The 15,468-nt window shown below is 52.1% G+C and overlaps 1 protein-coding gene across 2 annotated transcripts in view; it reads right to left on the reverse strand.

Annotated features, from left to right (window-relative positions):
* Positions 1-15,468, reverse strand: part of LOC119973878 (copine-9-like) — a 540,456-nt gene that overhangs the window by 76,230 nt on the left and 448,758 nt on the right. For both annotated transcript variants that reach the window (XM_038812403.1, XM_038812402.1), the window contains 4 exons: positions 15,061-15,114; positions 6,633-6,694; positions 6,471-6,517; positions 5,043-5,224 (listed from right to left, as the gene is read on the reverse strand). In XM_038812403.1, the coding sequence (XP_038668331.1) occupies positions 5,043-5,224; positions 6,471-6,517; positions 6,633-6,694; positions 15,061-15,114 (345 nt within the window). The remainder of the gene's footprint in view (positions 1-5,042; positions 5,225-6,470; positions 6,518-6,632; positions 6,695-15,060; positions 15,115-15,468) is intronic.

Consider the following 15,468-nt stretch of genomic DNA (forward strand, 5'->3'; position numbering starts at 1 on the left):
CGATACAAGATCTCATAGTTGTACGTGGACAACTCGATCCACCACCGTAAGATCTTGTCGTTCTTAATCTTGCCCCTTTGTGCATTATCAAACATGAAGGCTACTGACCGTTGGTCTGTGAGGAGGGTAAACCTCCTGCCGGCCAAATAGTGCCTCCAATGTCGCACCGCTTCGACTATGGCCTGGGCTTCCTTTTCCACAGAGGGGTGGCGGAGTTCGGAAGCCTGTAGAGTTCTGGAGAAGAAGGCCACGGGTCTGCCTGCTTGGTTCAGGGTGGCCGCCAGAGCTACTTCTGATGCGTCGCTCTCGACCTGGAAGGGGAGGGACTCGTCGATGGCGCGCATTGTGGCCTTTGCGATGTCCGCTTTGATGCGGCTAAAGGCCTGGCAGGCCTCTGTCGACGGCGGGAAGGTCGTGGTTTGAATGAGGGGATGGGTCTTGTCAGCGTAGTTGGGAACCCATTGGGCGTAGTAAGCGAAGAAACCCAGGTAGCGTTTGAGGGATTTGAGGGTATTGGGAAGAGGGAGTTCCATCAGGGGGCGCATGCGTTCGGGGTCGGGGCCTATCACTCCTTTACGCACTACGTAGCCGAGGATGGCTAGACCAGGGGTGGGCAAACTTTTCAGTGCAAGGGCCACATTCAGAAATTCACAATTTTAAAGGGCCGCATAGTATTAATAGTCCCGGTTGTAACCAATTAGCGTGCGGCATATACCTCAGCGCTTCCCCCGGCGGCATCCTGCCTTTAGCCCTCTTTATCTCTACTTTTCAAAAATGGCGCTTCACCCGGTTATGATTCTGGACGCCTCATATAGAACATAGAACATAGAACAGTACAGCACAGAACAGGCCCTTCGGCCCTCGATGTTGTGCCGAGCAATGATCACCCTACTCAAGTCAACGTATCCACCCTATACCAGTAACCCATCAACCCCCCACATTAACCTTATTAAAAAAAATTTAAAAAAAAATTTTTTTTTAAAAAGAATTTTTTTTTTTATGACTTGATCTTGGTGGGCCGCATAAAGACCTTTGGCGGGCCGCATGCAGCCCGCGGGCCGTAGTTTGCCCACCTCTGGGCTAGACGGTCGGTGCTAAACACGCACTTATCCTTATTGTATGTGAGGTTAAGGAGTTTTGCGGTTTGGAGGAATTTCTGGAGGTTGGTGTCATGGTCCTGCTGATCGTGGCCGCAGATGGTGACATTATCAAGATACGGGAAGGTAGCCCGTAATCTGTACTTGTCGACCATTCGGTCCATCTCCCGTTGGAAGACCGAGACCCCATTTGTGACACCAAATGGAACCCTAAGGAAGTGATAGAGGCGCCCATCTGCCTCGAACGCGGTGTATTTGCGGTCACTCGCGCGGAGGGGGAGCTGGTGGTAAGCGGACTTAAGGTCCACAGTGGAGAAGACTTTGTATTTCACGATATCGTTTACCATGGCGGAAATACGGGGAGACGATACATGTCCAGTTGCGTAAACCGGTTGATGGTCTGGCTATAGTCAATGACCATCCGGTTTTTCTCCCCAGTCCGGACCACCAGCACTTGGGCTCGCCAGGGACTGTTGCTGCCCTCGATGACCCCTTCCGTCAGCAACCTCTGGACCTCGGACCTGATGAAGGACTGGTCCTGGGCGCTGTACCGTCTGCTCCGTGTCGCGACGGGTTTGCAATCGGGGGTGAGATTAGCAAACAAGGAGGGGGGGTCCACTTTGAGGGACGCAAGGCTGCAGGCAGTGAGGAGGGGTATAGGGCCGCCAAATTGGAAGGTCAAGCTCTGCAGGTTGCACTGGAAGTCCAGTCTTAGGAGTGCCGGTGCGCAAAGGTCAGGGAGGACAAGGAGTTTCTAATTTTTAAAAACCTTCCCTTGGACCGTGAGGTCCGCGATGCAGCACCCGGTGATGCGGACGGAGTGCGAACCTGAGGCTAACCCGATTTTGTGTTTTACAGGATGGACAGGGAGCGCGCAGCATCTTACAGTGGCAGGGTGAACAAAGCTTTCCGTGCTCCCGGAGTCCAGCAGGCAGCCCGTCTCGTGGCCGTTGAGGTAGATCAGCGTTGTCGTTTTGGCGAGCGTGCGTGGACGTGACTGGTCGAGCTGAATGGCCGTGAGCCGTGGAGAAAATCCATATTTGTCGTCCGAGTAGATGCTGGAAGAACCTTGCGTGCCAGTCCCGGAAGGTGGTGCCCAGGATCCGCACGTGGAGTCGGGGCCCCAAGATGGCGGTGCCCAGGACCCGCACGTGGAGTCGGGGCCCCAAGATGGCGGCGCCCAGGACCTGCACGTGGAGTCGGCGCCCCAAGATGGCGGCGCCCGTGGGGCCCTCGTGGTAGAGGGGGGCGGAGTTAGCGGCACCGGAGAGCCAACCGGAGTGGCTGGGAGCGGGGGCAGAGAGGCGCGCAGGCCAGGCGCAGGGGCCCGGGGGCGGCGAGTGGAGAGTTGCGCGGTGCGCTGGAGGGGCCCGTAAGGGGTCCGGAGGAGAGAGAGAAGCGCGCAGGTCGGGGCCGCAGGGGCCTGGGGGCGGGGGGGGGGGGGGGGAGAGATCGGCGCGGCATCCTGGAGGGGCCCGGGAGGGCCCGGAGGAGAGAGAGAGGCGCGCAGGCCGGGCGCAGGGGCCCGGGGGCGGGGGGGAGAGAGTTGCATGGCGTCCTGGAGGGGCCGGGGAGGGCCCGGAGGAGAGAGAGTGGCGCGTAGGCCGGGCGCAGGGGCCCGGGGGTGGGGGGGAGAGATCGGGGTGGTGTACTGGAGGAGCCCAGAAGGGCCCGGAGGAGAGAGAGAGGCGCGCAGGCCGGGCGCAGGGGCCCGGGGGGAGAGATCGGTGCGGCGTACTGGAGTGGCCAGCAAGGGCCCGGAGGGGGGGATCCCTGGTTGCTGCGCGGAACAGCAGCGACCGTTTTGGCCTGGCAGATGGAGGAGAAGTGGCCCTTCTTCCCGCAGCTCTTACAGAGGGCGGAGCGGGCTGGGCAGCGCGGGCGAGGGTGTTTCGTGAACCCACAAAAATAGCAGCGGGGCCCCGTGGACTTGTCGGGGCATCCCGCGGCGCAGGCCTGAGGGAGGTCGGGAGCGGTGGATGGCGGTGGGGAAGCGTGCCAGGAGGCCCAGGGTGGTGCAGCGCGGCTGGGGACATAGGCGCGGGCGTTTAAATCGGCGACCTCCAGGGAGGTGGAGAGAGTCCGTGCCTCAGTTAAGCTGAGGTCGTCTTTCTCCAGCATCCACTGGCGGATAGCGGGGGACTGCATCCCAGCCACGTAAGCATCTCTGATCAGCAGTTCCATGTGCTCCGTAGCTGAAACTGGGAGGCAGGAGCAATTCCTCCCCAGGATAGTGAGGGCCTGGTAAAATTGGTCTAATGACTCACTGGAGAGCTGTTGTCTGGTGGCCAGCAGATGTCCGGCGAATATTCTGTTGACTGGTTTAAGAAATTGTCCATTCAGCGTAAGCATGGCGGCATCGTAATCTTTCTCTTCCTTGATCATCGCGTAGGCTGCTATGCCCACGCTGGAGTGGAGGATGTGAAGCTTCTGTGCCATGGTGGGGGGGCTGGTTGCAGACTCCAGGTATCCGTCGAGACATGCCAGCCAATGTTGAAAAATTTCTGCAACGTTCTGAGTTTGCGGGCTGATGCGGAGGCATTCGGGCTTGATCCGGAACTCCATCTTCAAAAATCTAGCTTATTAAATTGATGAGCCATCAATTGCACGTGAGACGAGTTGCTGTACAAAAGTTAGGCTTTAATAAGCTAGAACTTAGCTTTGCGGTCAACTATAATAAATGGACGACCGCCAGGCGTTCTGACTATTTATACCTCGGTATGGAGGCGTGGTTAACTCAGCCTCTCGACCAATCGGAGATCCGTCACATGACTGGTCTCAACCAATCGGTCGAGAGGCACATGACCGACCAGGGCCAATGGTAAGCCGGTGTTCTGCACCAATGGCAGACAGCTATGCAAATCATACCACCACAGGTCTTTGTTGGATTCTAAAGCTAGTCACGGGGTTAACACATTAATAAAACTGTGGACATACAACTGAGCTGGGGCATGTGAGGAAAATATACCCCGCAATAACTTATAAATTTGTGTGTGGCCAATTGTACTTCTGCTCGTTGAGTCCAGTCCTCCTTGGGAAATTTGGGATGAATTTTAGCCTCAGTCATCAGCTGAGAAAGCAGATTTTACACCCTGCCCAATAGGACTCTCCATGGCTTCAGGGAAATTTAAACCAAACAAGGTGCAAAATCAGTGCTGCACTCGATCGTGCCAATTTCCTGATGGACGGACTAAATTAAAATTACCCCCAATAACGTCCCATTCACTCAAATCAAGATGTAGCAAAAAAGCTCTGCATTTCTTTCATTAAATGGTGAAAGTAACGTCAATGAAGAGCAGGATTACTTGAGCATTCAGAGGACTTTTTCATTCATTCATGGGATGTGAGTGTCACTGGCTAGGCCAATCATTCATTGCCTACCCCTAATTGCCCTTGAGAAAGTGGTGGTGAGCTGCCTTATTGAACTGCTGCAGTCCATGTGGTGTTGGTGCACCCACAGTGGTGTTAGGGAGGGAGTTCCAGGATTTTGACCCAGTGACAGTGAAGGAACAAAGATATACTCCCAAGTCAGGGTGCTGAGCGATTTGGAGGGGAATGTCCAGGTGGTAATGTTCCCACGTATCTACTGCCCTTGTCCTTCTAGGTGGTAGTGGTTGTGGATTTGGAAAGTGAAGTCTCAGGAGTCTTGGTGAATTTTTGCTGTGCATCTTGTAGATGGTACACAGCTGCCACTGTGTGTGGTGGTGGAGGGAGTGCATGTTTGTGGATTGGGTGCCAATCTAGTGGGCTGCTTTGTCCTGGATGGGGTCATGTTTCTTGAGTGTTGTTGGAGCTGCACTCATCTAGGCAAGAGGAGAATATTCTCGTCACCACAGTTTCTATGCGACTAGTTCAGTTCAATTTCCAGTCAATGGTCACCCCTAGTATGCTAAAGTATCACATGGCGCTTTATCACTGTTGCTCTCCAGTATAGTATTTACTTACCAGTGGAAACTCATGGGATACTTTCCCATCTGGCGGTAGCTTAGCTCCAAATCCTAATGCTGGAAAAAGCTTGTCACTGTCATAGTCCTGAATGATCTCTCCTACTGCTTTTAACGCCATGGCATATGCATTCATCTGATATGGGTTCATGTAGTGAAGAGACGTGGGCTGCGAAGGGTTTCCTGCAAGAGGAAGGACACATGTTATTTTAAAAATTCTTTCATGCGATGTGGGCGTAGGGGGCTAGGTCAGCATTTATAGCCCATCATGAATTTCCCTTGAGAAGGTGGTGGCGAGCGACCTTCTTGAACCATTGCACTCCAGGTACTGTAGGAAAACCCACCGCTCTGTAAACGGACCTTGCCAAATAACTCACTCTCTTTGAAAGCAACGAGATATATTGTGAATACTGATAATTTGTGTGTCAAACACAGCATGATTTTAATAAGTTGCTAAGTGTTAAAATAAAAGCAAAATACTGTGGTTACTGGAAATCCGAAATAAAAACAGAAAGTGTTGTCAAAACTCAGCAGGTCTGGCAGCTTCTCCGAAGAGAGAAACAGAGTTGAAGTTTCGAATCCGCATGACTTCATCAGAGCTCTGACTCATAAATGTTAACTCTGGTCGGAATTCTCCGGCGTTAGGATTCACTCTTCCCGCTGGCAGCGCCCTCCCGCCTGCGGATTTCCCGGCAGCGTGGGGTGGCTTCAATCGGAAATCCCATTGACAACCGGCGGGAACCAAACTCAGCTATGGAACCAAAGAATCTGGCCCTCTGTTTCTCCCTCCACAGATGCTGAATTTTTCCATCATTTTCTGTTTTATTGTATAAAGTGTTATATATCAATTTAGTCAAAGATTTTGCTTCAGCTGAAAAAAATGGTGCATTTTAGAGTTTCATTGCTCGGCACAAGATGAATGTTGTGGTTTAATTCGTCTCCTCGTAAAACTGATTTATGAAAAATATCATTTCTGTGTTTCATTATATGATGTAAGTACATTCCTCTAATCTGCCTCTGTTATAGTGGTGGTACAGTAGCATTATAGTTATGTTTCTGGACTAGTAATGCTAAACCCTGAATTAATTATCTGGGAACACAAGTTTAAATAGAAGTTTTTAATTAAATAAATTGTGAATAAAACCTGTTACCACTAATGTTACCATGAAATTTACAGATTTTTTATAAAACCCCAGCGGTTCATCTGGTCTGATTTACATGTGACTCCAGATCCTCAGCAATGTGGTTAACTCTTAACAGCCCGCTAAATGGACCAGCAAGCCACTCAATTATTTTCAAGAAGGCAGCTCACCATCATCTCCTCAAGGCAAATTAGAGTTGGCCAATAAATGCCAGTAATACCCATGAATTAATTTTCAAAAAGGACACAAGCACAATGTTACGAGTTCAATTTCCCATCCAAACTCACCATTAGATGCGGTGAAGTCTATTGCCACGGTGAAATTTAGCTGAGTTCTGTAAGAGGGTTAATAACAGGGATGTTATAGTGACTGAAGAAATAATTCAGGTTCAATCAATCAGGACGCATAATTCAACAGTGCACACATTAAAGCACATGGCTGATCCATACCCGCCCTTAATGTAATCCAGAAATGTGAAGTCGGATTCCACTTTGAAGGAAAGAAGAGTCACCTAGTGAAAAGAAACATAAGCTGTCACTGTGAACAACTTTGACAGTAGTACAGGACTAGTAACATAGAAAGCATTATTACATGGTATTATTACATCTGGTGACATGGAGTTATTACAGAATTCTATTGGATCTTTCATGTCTTTCATTCCATAAGGGGAAAGACGTAAGGAATCACATTCCCTGTATAGATGTTTATGTGCTGGAACAGCAGATCAGTAAATTGGAGGTGGAGATCAGGATTTTCAACCCATTCATTCTGCAGCAAGTGAAATCTCCGTAAAGCTAACCTAAGCTGGTTTATACTGATGTCACACCATGATATAATAAAACGTACTATAAACTCAGCAATAGTACATCTTGCCTGGAGGTAGGTGAGGCGGGGGGGGGGGGGGGGGGGGGGGGGGGGTTAGACCAATGTAGAACAACAACATCAATAAATATGTCTCCAAGGACTCAATCTCAATTGGGATCATGGCAGAGCTGCAAGTGGAAAACTTCCACAATGGGTACCCAATCTGCCTTGATCTAGCTGCTCCTATTTTTAATGGCGCTGGGTTCCATTATGTTCAAAGGGAGTAGGTTGGTCAATTAAATATTATACTGAGGTTTCTTGCCTTTAGTTTAGCAGTCATTCTATTTTTATCGCACAACAGCCAGGTTTCCAAGATTCTGAAAATTGACTCAGTGAAAGGAGACAAACAGGGCAGAATCCAGGAGGTAAATGCCTTTACAGCACCGGACCTTTGGACCCCCAATCACCACCTACACACCAAACTTCCTATCACCCCCCCCCGCCCACCCCACTTGCCCTTCCAGTGATCAGAACTCCCCACGATTATCCCCGCTTCGCCAGTTAAGTTCGCCTTGTTGATGGTAGATTTGAAATTCCTATACTGTACATTTCATTACAATGTCCCAATTTAATTTCAGTCTAATGTCCTCATTTGTCATATTCAGGACTGTTTTGAGATGTCCGCTATTTGGGGCGTTGTCAGTTTATTAGATGCTGTTCATCGGTTTTCACTCATTTTCTCGTTTTGCAATCTATGCAATTTCAACCCGTGCGTTGAAGTGTTAAACTGCGATGTGTAATGTTAGCTGTTGTCTCTGTCACATGAATCATTGTACACATACTGCTTGTGTAAACTATGAAGTCTTAATTTTTTTTACATGTGGTGGAGGTCCTATTGTTACTGTGAGTTAGTCAGGCAGATGGTTGCACTTCGTGTCTTAAAGCAATGAACGTCCTCCAGGATATATGTGGAGTAATAGTACTAGTGGGTAAAGAGTATTACAGATTGTAAATCCCAGATTGGTAGGTCAGTTAGTTAGATCAGAGAGCACAAAATTTAGCTCTGTAAGCTGATCTTGCAAATTACTTTTTCATATACTTTTGCGACAAGTTCAAGAGAACAGTGGAGGCTAGAAATAATTGCCTAATTTGTTTGTTTGTCATTTCTCTATCAATTATTAATCTGTTCATTTGAGTTTCATTTTATAAAGGAGTTCGCTGGATTATTTTCGTATTGAAAATATTTTAAAGCTTTCTGACAGAAATTATTATTGGTTTGAAACATTGAACTACATAGATTAAAAAATACAACAAATAAGGTGTCAAATGTTAATATATTTTTTAAAGTGGTGGTGGTGGTGGGGGAGTCTACCATGCTCCAAGATTCCACTTGGAAATAAATCCTTTGCTTTCAGCATTCACTTTCCCTTCAGTATTTTGTAAATCTCTCAATTCCCCAAATGGTTGCTTTGTGCAGGTGGTGCAATGATGGATATAACTTTAGCTTTAAAAAAAAAATTTTTTTATTGGAATTTTTTGAAAAATATATATCAACAAAACAATAATAACAATAACAATAATAATAATAAATACCCCCCGGCACCCGTAACAACGCATATAACAAACCCCCCCACCCTCCCAACCCCAATAAACAACAAAATAAATTAACAATAAACAAATTAACTTAAACACTATCCCCCTAAACCCCCCACCCCCCTTTCCCCCCCTCCCCCCCGGGTTTCTGCTGCTGCTGACCTAGTACCTTATCGTTGAGCCAGAAAGTCGAGGAAAGGCTGCCACCTCCTAAAGAACCCTTGTACCGACCCCCTCAGGACGAACTTGACCCTCTCCAGCTGAACGAATCCCGCCATGTCATTAATCCAGGTCTCCACGCTCGGACGTCTCGCATCTTTCCACTGCAGCAAGATCCTCCACCGGGCTACTAGGGATGCAAAGGCCAAGACATCGGCCTCTTTCGCCTCCTGCACTCCCGGCTCCACCCCAACCCCAAATATCGCGAGTTCCCAGCCTGGCTTGACCCTGGATCCCACCACCCTCGACACCTCCTCGCCACCCCCTTCCAGAACTCCTCCAGTGCCGGGCATGCCCAGAACATATGGGCATGGTTCGCTGGACTCCCCGAACACCTGACGCACCTGTCTTCGCCCCCAAAGAACCTACTCATCCTAGATCCGGACATGTGGGCCCGTGCAGCACCTTGAACTGGATGAGACTAAGCCTCGCACATGAAGAGGAGGAGTTCACCCTCTCCAGGGCGTTCGCCCATGTCCCCTCCTCAATCTGCTCCCCCAGCTCCACCTCCCACTTAGCCTTCAGCTCCTCTACCGACGCCTCCCCCACCTCCTGCATTACCTGGTAGATGTCAGACACCTTCCCATCCCCGACCCACACCCCGGAAAGCACCCTATCTCTTACCCCCCACGGGGGCAGCAAAGGGAACCCCTCCACCTGTCGCCTAGCAAACGCCTTGACCTGAAGGTACCTGAACATATTCCCCGGGGGGGAGCTCAAACTTCTCCTCCAGTTCACCAAGGCTCGCGAACCTCCCGTCAATAAACAGGTTTCCCAACTTCCTAATGCCCGCCCTGTGCCACCCCAGGAACCCACCATCCATGTTCCCTGGGACAAACCGGTGGTTCCCCCGCAGCGGGGCCTCCACCGAGGCCCCCACTTCCCCCCTGTGTCTCCTCCACTGCCCCCAAATTGTGAGGGTAGCCGCCACCACCGGGCTCGTAGTGTACCACGTTGGAGGGAGCGGCAGCGGCGCCGTTACCAGTGCCTTCAGGCTCGTGCATCCACAGGACACCATCGCCATCTGTTTCCATGCTGCCCCCTCCCCATCCATTACCCACTTACGTACCATTGAGACGTTAGCCGCCCAATAGTACCCAGAGAGGTTGGGCAGCTCCAGCCCCCCTCTATCCCTGCCCCGCTCCAAAAAGACCCTCCTTACTCTCGGAGTCCTGTGCGCCCAAACAAATCCCAGAATGCTGCTGTTCACCCTCCTAAAAAAGGCCCTCGGAACAAAAATGGGGAGGCACTGAAACAAAAACAAAAACCTCGGGAGCACCGTCATTTTAACGGACTGTACTCTACCTGCCAACGACAACGGCAGCATGTCCCACCTTTTAAATTCCTCCTCCATCTGCTCCACCAACCTAGTAAAATTGAGCTTGTGCAGAGTCCCCCAGCTCCTAGCCACCTGAACCCCCAGGTACCTAAAACTCCTCACTGCCCTTTTTAGCGGGAGCCTACCCCTCCTCCTGATCTCCCGGGTGTACGACAAACAGCTCACTCTTGCCCAGGTTCAATTTATATCCCGAGAAACTCCTGAACTCAGCAAGAATCTCCATCACCTCCGGCATTCCCCCCACCGAGTCTGCTACACACAACAGCAAGTCGTCTGCATACAGCGACACTCGGTGCTCCTACCCACCTCGCACCAAACCCCTCCACCTCCTCGGCTCCCTCAGAGCCATGGCAAGAGGCTCAATTGCCAGCGCAAAAAGCAAGGGGGACAGGGGGCACCCCTGCCTCGTCCCGCGGTGGAGCCTGAAGTACTCAGACCTCCTCCCATTTGTCGCTACACTCGCCATCGGGGCCTCGTACAGCAACCTCACCCATTTAATAAACCCCACCCCAAACCCGAACCTCTCCAACACCTCCCACAAGTACCCCCACTCAACCCTGTCAAAGGCCTTCTCCGCATCCAATGCCACCACAATCTCCACCTCTCCTTCTGCTGCCGGCATCATTATCACATTTAGCAGCCTTCGCACGTTAGTGTTCAGCTGCCTCCCCTTCACAAAACCCGTCTGATCCTCATGTATCACCCCCGGCACACAGTCCTCTATTCTAGTGTCCAAGATCTTCGCCAGCAACTTGGCGTCTACATTCAGCAGTGAAATCGGCCTGTATGATCCGCACTGCAAGGGGTCCTTATCACGCTTCAGGATCAGGGAGATTAGCGCCCGAGACATCGTCGGGGGCAGAACGCCCCCCTCCCATGCCTCGTTGAAGGTCCTAACCAACAGGGGGCCCAGCAGGTCCGCATATTTCTTATAAAATTCAACCGGGAACCCATCCGGTCCCGGCGCCTTCCACGACTGCATGTGGCCAATCCCTCTAACCAGCTCCTCCAACTCGATCGGCGCCCCCAGTCCCTCCACCTGCTCCTCCTGCACCCTTGGAAATTGGAGCCTGTCCAAAAAACTCTCCATTCCCCCTCCCACCGCCGGCGGCTCTGACCAGTACAGTTCCCTATAGAAGTCCCTAAAGACCTAATTGACCTCTGCCCCCTGCCGCACCACATTCCCATCTCTATCCTTCACTACACCAATCTCCCTAGCCGCGTCCCACTTACGAAGCTGGTGCGCCAGCATCCTGCTCGTCTTCTCTCCATACTCATAGACCGCTCCCTGCGCCTTCCTCCACTGTGTCTCCGCCTTTCTGGTGGTCAATAAATCAAACTTGGCCTGCAAGCTACGCCGCTCCCCCAGCAATCCCTCCTCCGGGGGCTCCGCGTACCTCCTATCCACACTCAACAGCTCCTCCACCAGTCTCTCCTCCCTCCTCTCCCCCTCTCCCTATGGGCTCGGATGGAGATCAGCTCCCCCCTAATCACTGCTTTCAGAGCCTCCCACACCATCCCCACCTGGACCTCCCCAGTATCATTGACCTCGAGGGACCTCTCGATACATCCCCGAACCCTCCTACACACCTCCTCATCAGCCAACAACCCCACGTCCAGACGCCAAAGCGGGCGCTGGTCCCGCACCTCTCCCATCTCCAGATCCACCCAATGCGGAGCATGGTCCGAAATCGCGATAGCCGAATACTCAGCCTCCTCCACCCTCGGGACCAGTCCCCTGCTCAAAACAAAGAAATCAATGCGGGAATAAACCCTGTGCACATGGGAGAAAAAAGAGTACTCCCGAGCCCTCGGCCTCCCGAACCTCCAGGGATCCACTCCTCCCATCTGGTCCATAAACCCCCTCAACACCTTGGCTGCCGCCGGCCTCCTGCCTGTCCTTGAACTAGAACGATCCAGTAGGGGATCCAGCACCGTATTGAAGTCCCCCCCCACGATCAAGCCCCCCACCTCCAGGCCAGGAATGCGGCCCAACATACGCCTCATGAAACCAGCATCATCCCAATTTGGGGCGTACACATTAACCAACACCACCCTCTCCCCCTGCAGCTTACCGCTCACCATCACATATCTGCCGCCACTATCAGCCACCACCTTAGACGCCTCAAACGCCACCCTCTTCCCCACCAGGATCGCCACCCCCCCGGTTCTTCGAGTCGAGCCCTGAGTGGGAAACCTGCCTCACCCACCCCTTCCTCAGACGGACCTGGTCCGCCACCTTCAGGTGGGTCTCCTGGAGCATGGCCACGTCCGCCTTCAGCCCCATCAGATGCAAAAACACCCGGGACCGCTTAACCGGCCCATTCAACCCCCTCACGTTCCACGTAATCAGCCGGATCAGGAGGCACCCCACCCCCCTCCCCCATCGACTAGCGATAGCCCATCGACTGCTCGCCCCTGGCCATCACCCATTCGGCCCGTTTCCCATGGCGATAGACCCTCACCCCAACCCGCACCAACTCCTCCCTGGCCAATCCAGCAGCAACCCGGTATCCCCCCCCCCCCCCCCCACCCCAAGGCTAGGACCTCTCCTAGCCGCGACTCTCCCTCCACTGTACTCCCGTGAGCCAGCTGACTTCTGCTGACCCCGGCAGCTCCCGCTCTAACTCCGACCCCTCCCGATATGTGGTCCCCCCTCCTCCCCTGCATCAGCTCCTGGGCACCGCTTCAGCGCGGGAAACCCGGTCTAATAGCCACGCCCCTCGCCACCAGCTCCCCCCCACCTCGTCCCGCAGCGCGGGAAACCAGAGAAAAGCCCGCGCTTTCACACTGCCCCACCCCACCAACGCAGCTCCCAAACCGCAGTCCCAACCCAACCACCAACTCCGTACAAACAAAGACACAGATCAACCACAAACCCCAGTACCCCCCTTAGAACACAAAACCATAACCCACATCATCCGAAAACGAGAGAAAAAACAAAAACAAACAGAATAACCCGCTACAGCATAAACAATGATACATAAATAGAATAGAAAAACTCCCACAGCCCCCAATCTCTAGTTCGAGTCCAGCTTTTCAGCCTGCACAAAGGCCCACGCTTCCTCCGGGGACTCAAAGTAGTGATCCACAGGCGCGCAGGCGGCAACATGCCGAACTTCACCTGCTTTCCATGGAGCACCGCCTTCGTCCGCTTAAACCCGGCTCTCCGCTTGGCCACCTCCGCACTCCAGTCCTGGTAGATACGCACTACCGAATTCTCCCACTTACTACTCCTCACCTTCTTGGCCCATCGGAGAACAAACTCCCGGTCACTGAACCGATGGAACCGCACCAGCACCGCCCGCGGGAGTTCATTCGTCTTAGGCCGCCTGGCCAGCACTCTATGGGCCCCCTCCAGCTCTAGGGGCAGATGGAAGGATCCTGCCCCCACCAGCGAGTTCAACATCACGGCCACATAGGCCGGCAGGTCCGACCCCTCCAGCCCCTCCTTGTGGCCCAGGATCCGCAGGTTCTTCCTCCGTGACCAAAGCTCCATCTCCTAGAACCGATCTTGCCACTTTTTATGAAGTGCCTCGTGTATCTCCACCTTCCCCACGAGGGCCGAAACCTCCTCCTCGCGCTCAGAGGCCGGCTGCTGCAACTCAAGTATCGCTGCACCCTGGGTTGTCTGGGTCTCCAGCAGCTTACTCGTCGTCACCTTCAGGGATTCCAACAACTCTCCTTTCAGCTCCGTGAAATAGCCCAGAAGGGCCGCCTGCTGCTCCTCAGCCCACTGCCTCCACTCCTCAGGGGCTTCACTGGCCGCCATTTTGTCCACCTTCCCCCACTTTTCCAGGGGAGCTGCTGCCGTTTTTCTCCTCGCCCGACTTCGAGTCCGCACCATAAATCCCGGGGGGTTTTGCTCCAGACCCCTTTATCCACCGGGAATCGTCGCATCAGCGCCGTTTGGAGCCCTTAAAAGAGCCCACAAGTCCTTTTAAAGCGGGAGCTGCCGAACGTGCGGCTTAGCTCCGCATAGCCGCAACCGGAAGTCGATATAACTTTAGCTTAACAACTTGCATTTATGTGTGTCCTAACTTCCACAGCGAGGACCAAGGGGAAACCACTGTTGATCTCCCCATGGGACTTGTAGAGTGCAAGCTTCCCAGGTAGGGCTAGGTGAGAATGTATCAATTGTGAGGTCGTAAGGTCATGAAGGTACTTAAACCTGAGAGGGACAACTTTCAAATTCAAAGTTTGGGACAGGGAACCAAAGTAGCTCAGCCAGGCCACGGGACATGCTGCAGGATGAACTGCAGGGAACAGAGTTTTGGATGAACTGAGGTTTAATGGAAGTTTTGACCAGGGGGAGCACTGGAATAATTGAGTTTTGAGGTGACAAACGCATGGGTGAGTGTTTCATCAGAAGGTGAGCTATGTTAAATTTGGAGGTGAGCCACCTTACAGACATGGAAACAATTGTCTTTGTGATGGAGATGATATGGGATCAGAGCTCATTTGAGAGTTGAATAGTATGCTGAGATTGTGATTGGTTTGCTTCAGCATAATACAGTGGCTGGGAAGTGAATGGAATTGATTTCAAGAGTACAGAGTTTGTTGTAGTGACCAAGGACAATGCCTTCAGTCTCCCCAATAGTGGATGAACATCCATATCATCCAAAACTAGACAAACTGTCTAACGACATAAAGCGCATGTGAGATCAAGAGAAGCAATGGAGGGGAAGAGGTGGATGTCATCAATATACATTAGAAGTTAACCGCAGGTCTGTGGACGATATCGCCAAAGGTGCAACATGTAGATCCAGGTAATAGTATGGTGGTGAAAAGCGAAGCCGTAGACAAGGGGGATTACGTTATTGTAAGCCTTTTTTCAGTGCTTTTAAGGTACTTCACTATTGCACCACCCCTACCTCCCCATTTCGCTCTGCTTCAGCGAGCCATTTGTTGTTGGTACTCACCGTTCCAGAATTGATATACTTCTTCTTTTTCCCTCTTTTCTTTGGATTTAAAACCTAAAGGAAACAAAAGAGTTCAGAAGAAGAGTCATTTTGGGCTTGAGACGACGGGCGTGAAATGCCGGCCTCGTCTCGCTCGACTTGGTGTTTGACAAAGCTGTTGAATCTCGCGAGAGATCTCTTGCGACATTTGTGATGCTAGAGGCTTCGCAATGTAAATATGCACGCGCCGGATTCTCCCGGCGCCCAGGAACCAACTGTCTCCCCAGCGAGGCCGCACCAAGGCACCATTTAGTACTGGTCCACACAAACGTGGACTAGTCGGCACCTGGGGGCTCTGCCAGACCATTGGAGACCCCTCGGTGGTCAGGGACACGGAAGGGTGACACCCTGGCTCTCCCTCTGGCACCC

This window comes from Scyliorhinus canicula, chromosome 11 (genome assembly GCF_902713615.1).
Source record: "Scyliorhinus canicula chromosome 11, sScyCan1.1, whole genome shotgun sequence".
NCBI classification, from domain to species: Eukaryota; Metazoa; Chordata; class Chondrichthyes; order Carcharhiniformes; family Scyliorhinidae; genus Scyliorhinus; species Scyliorhinus canicula.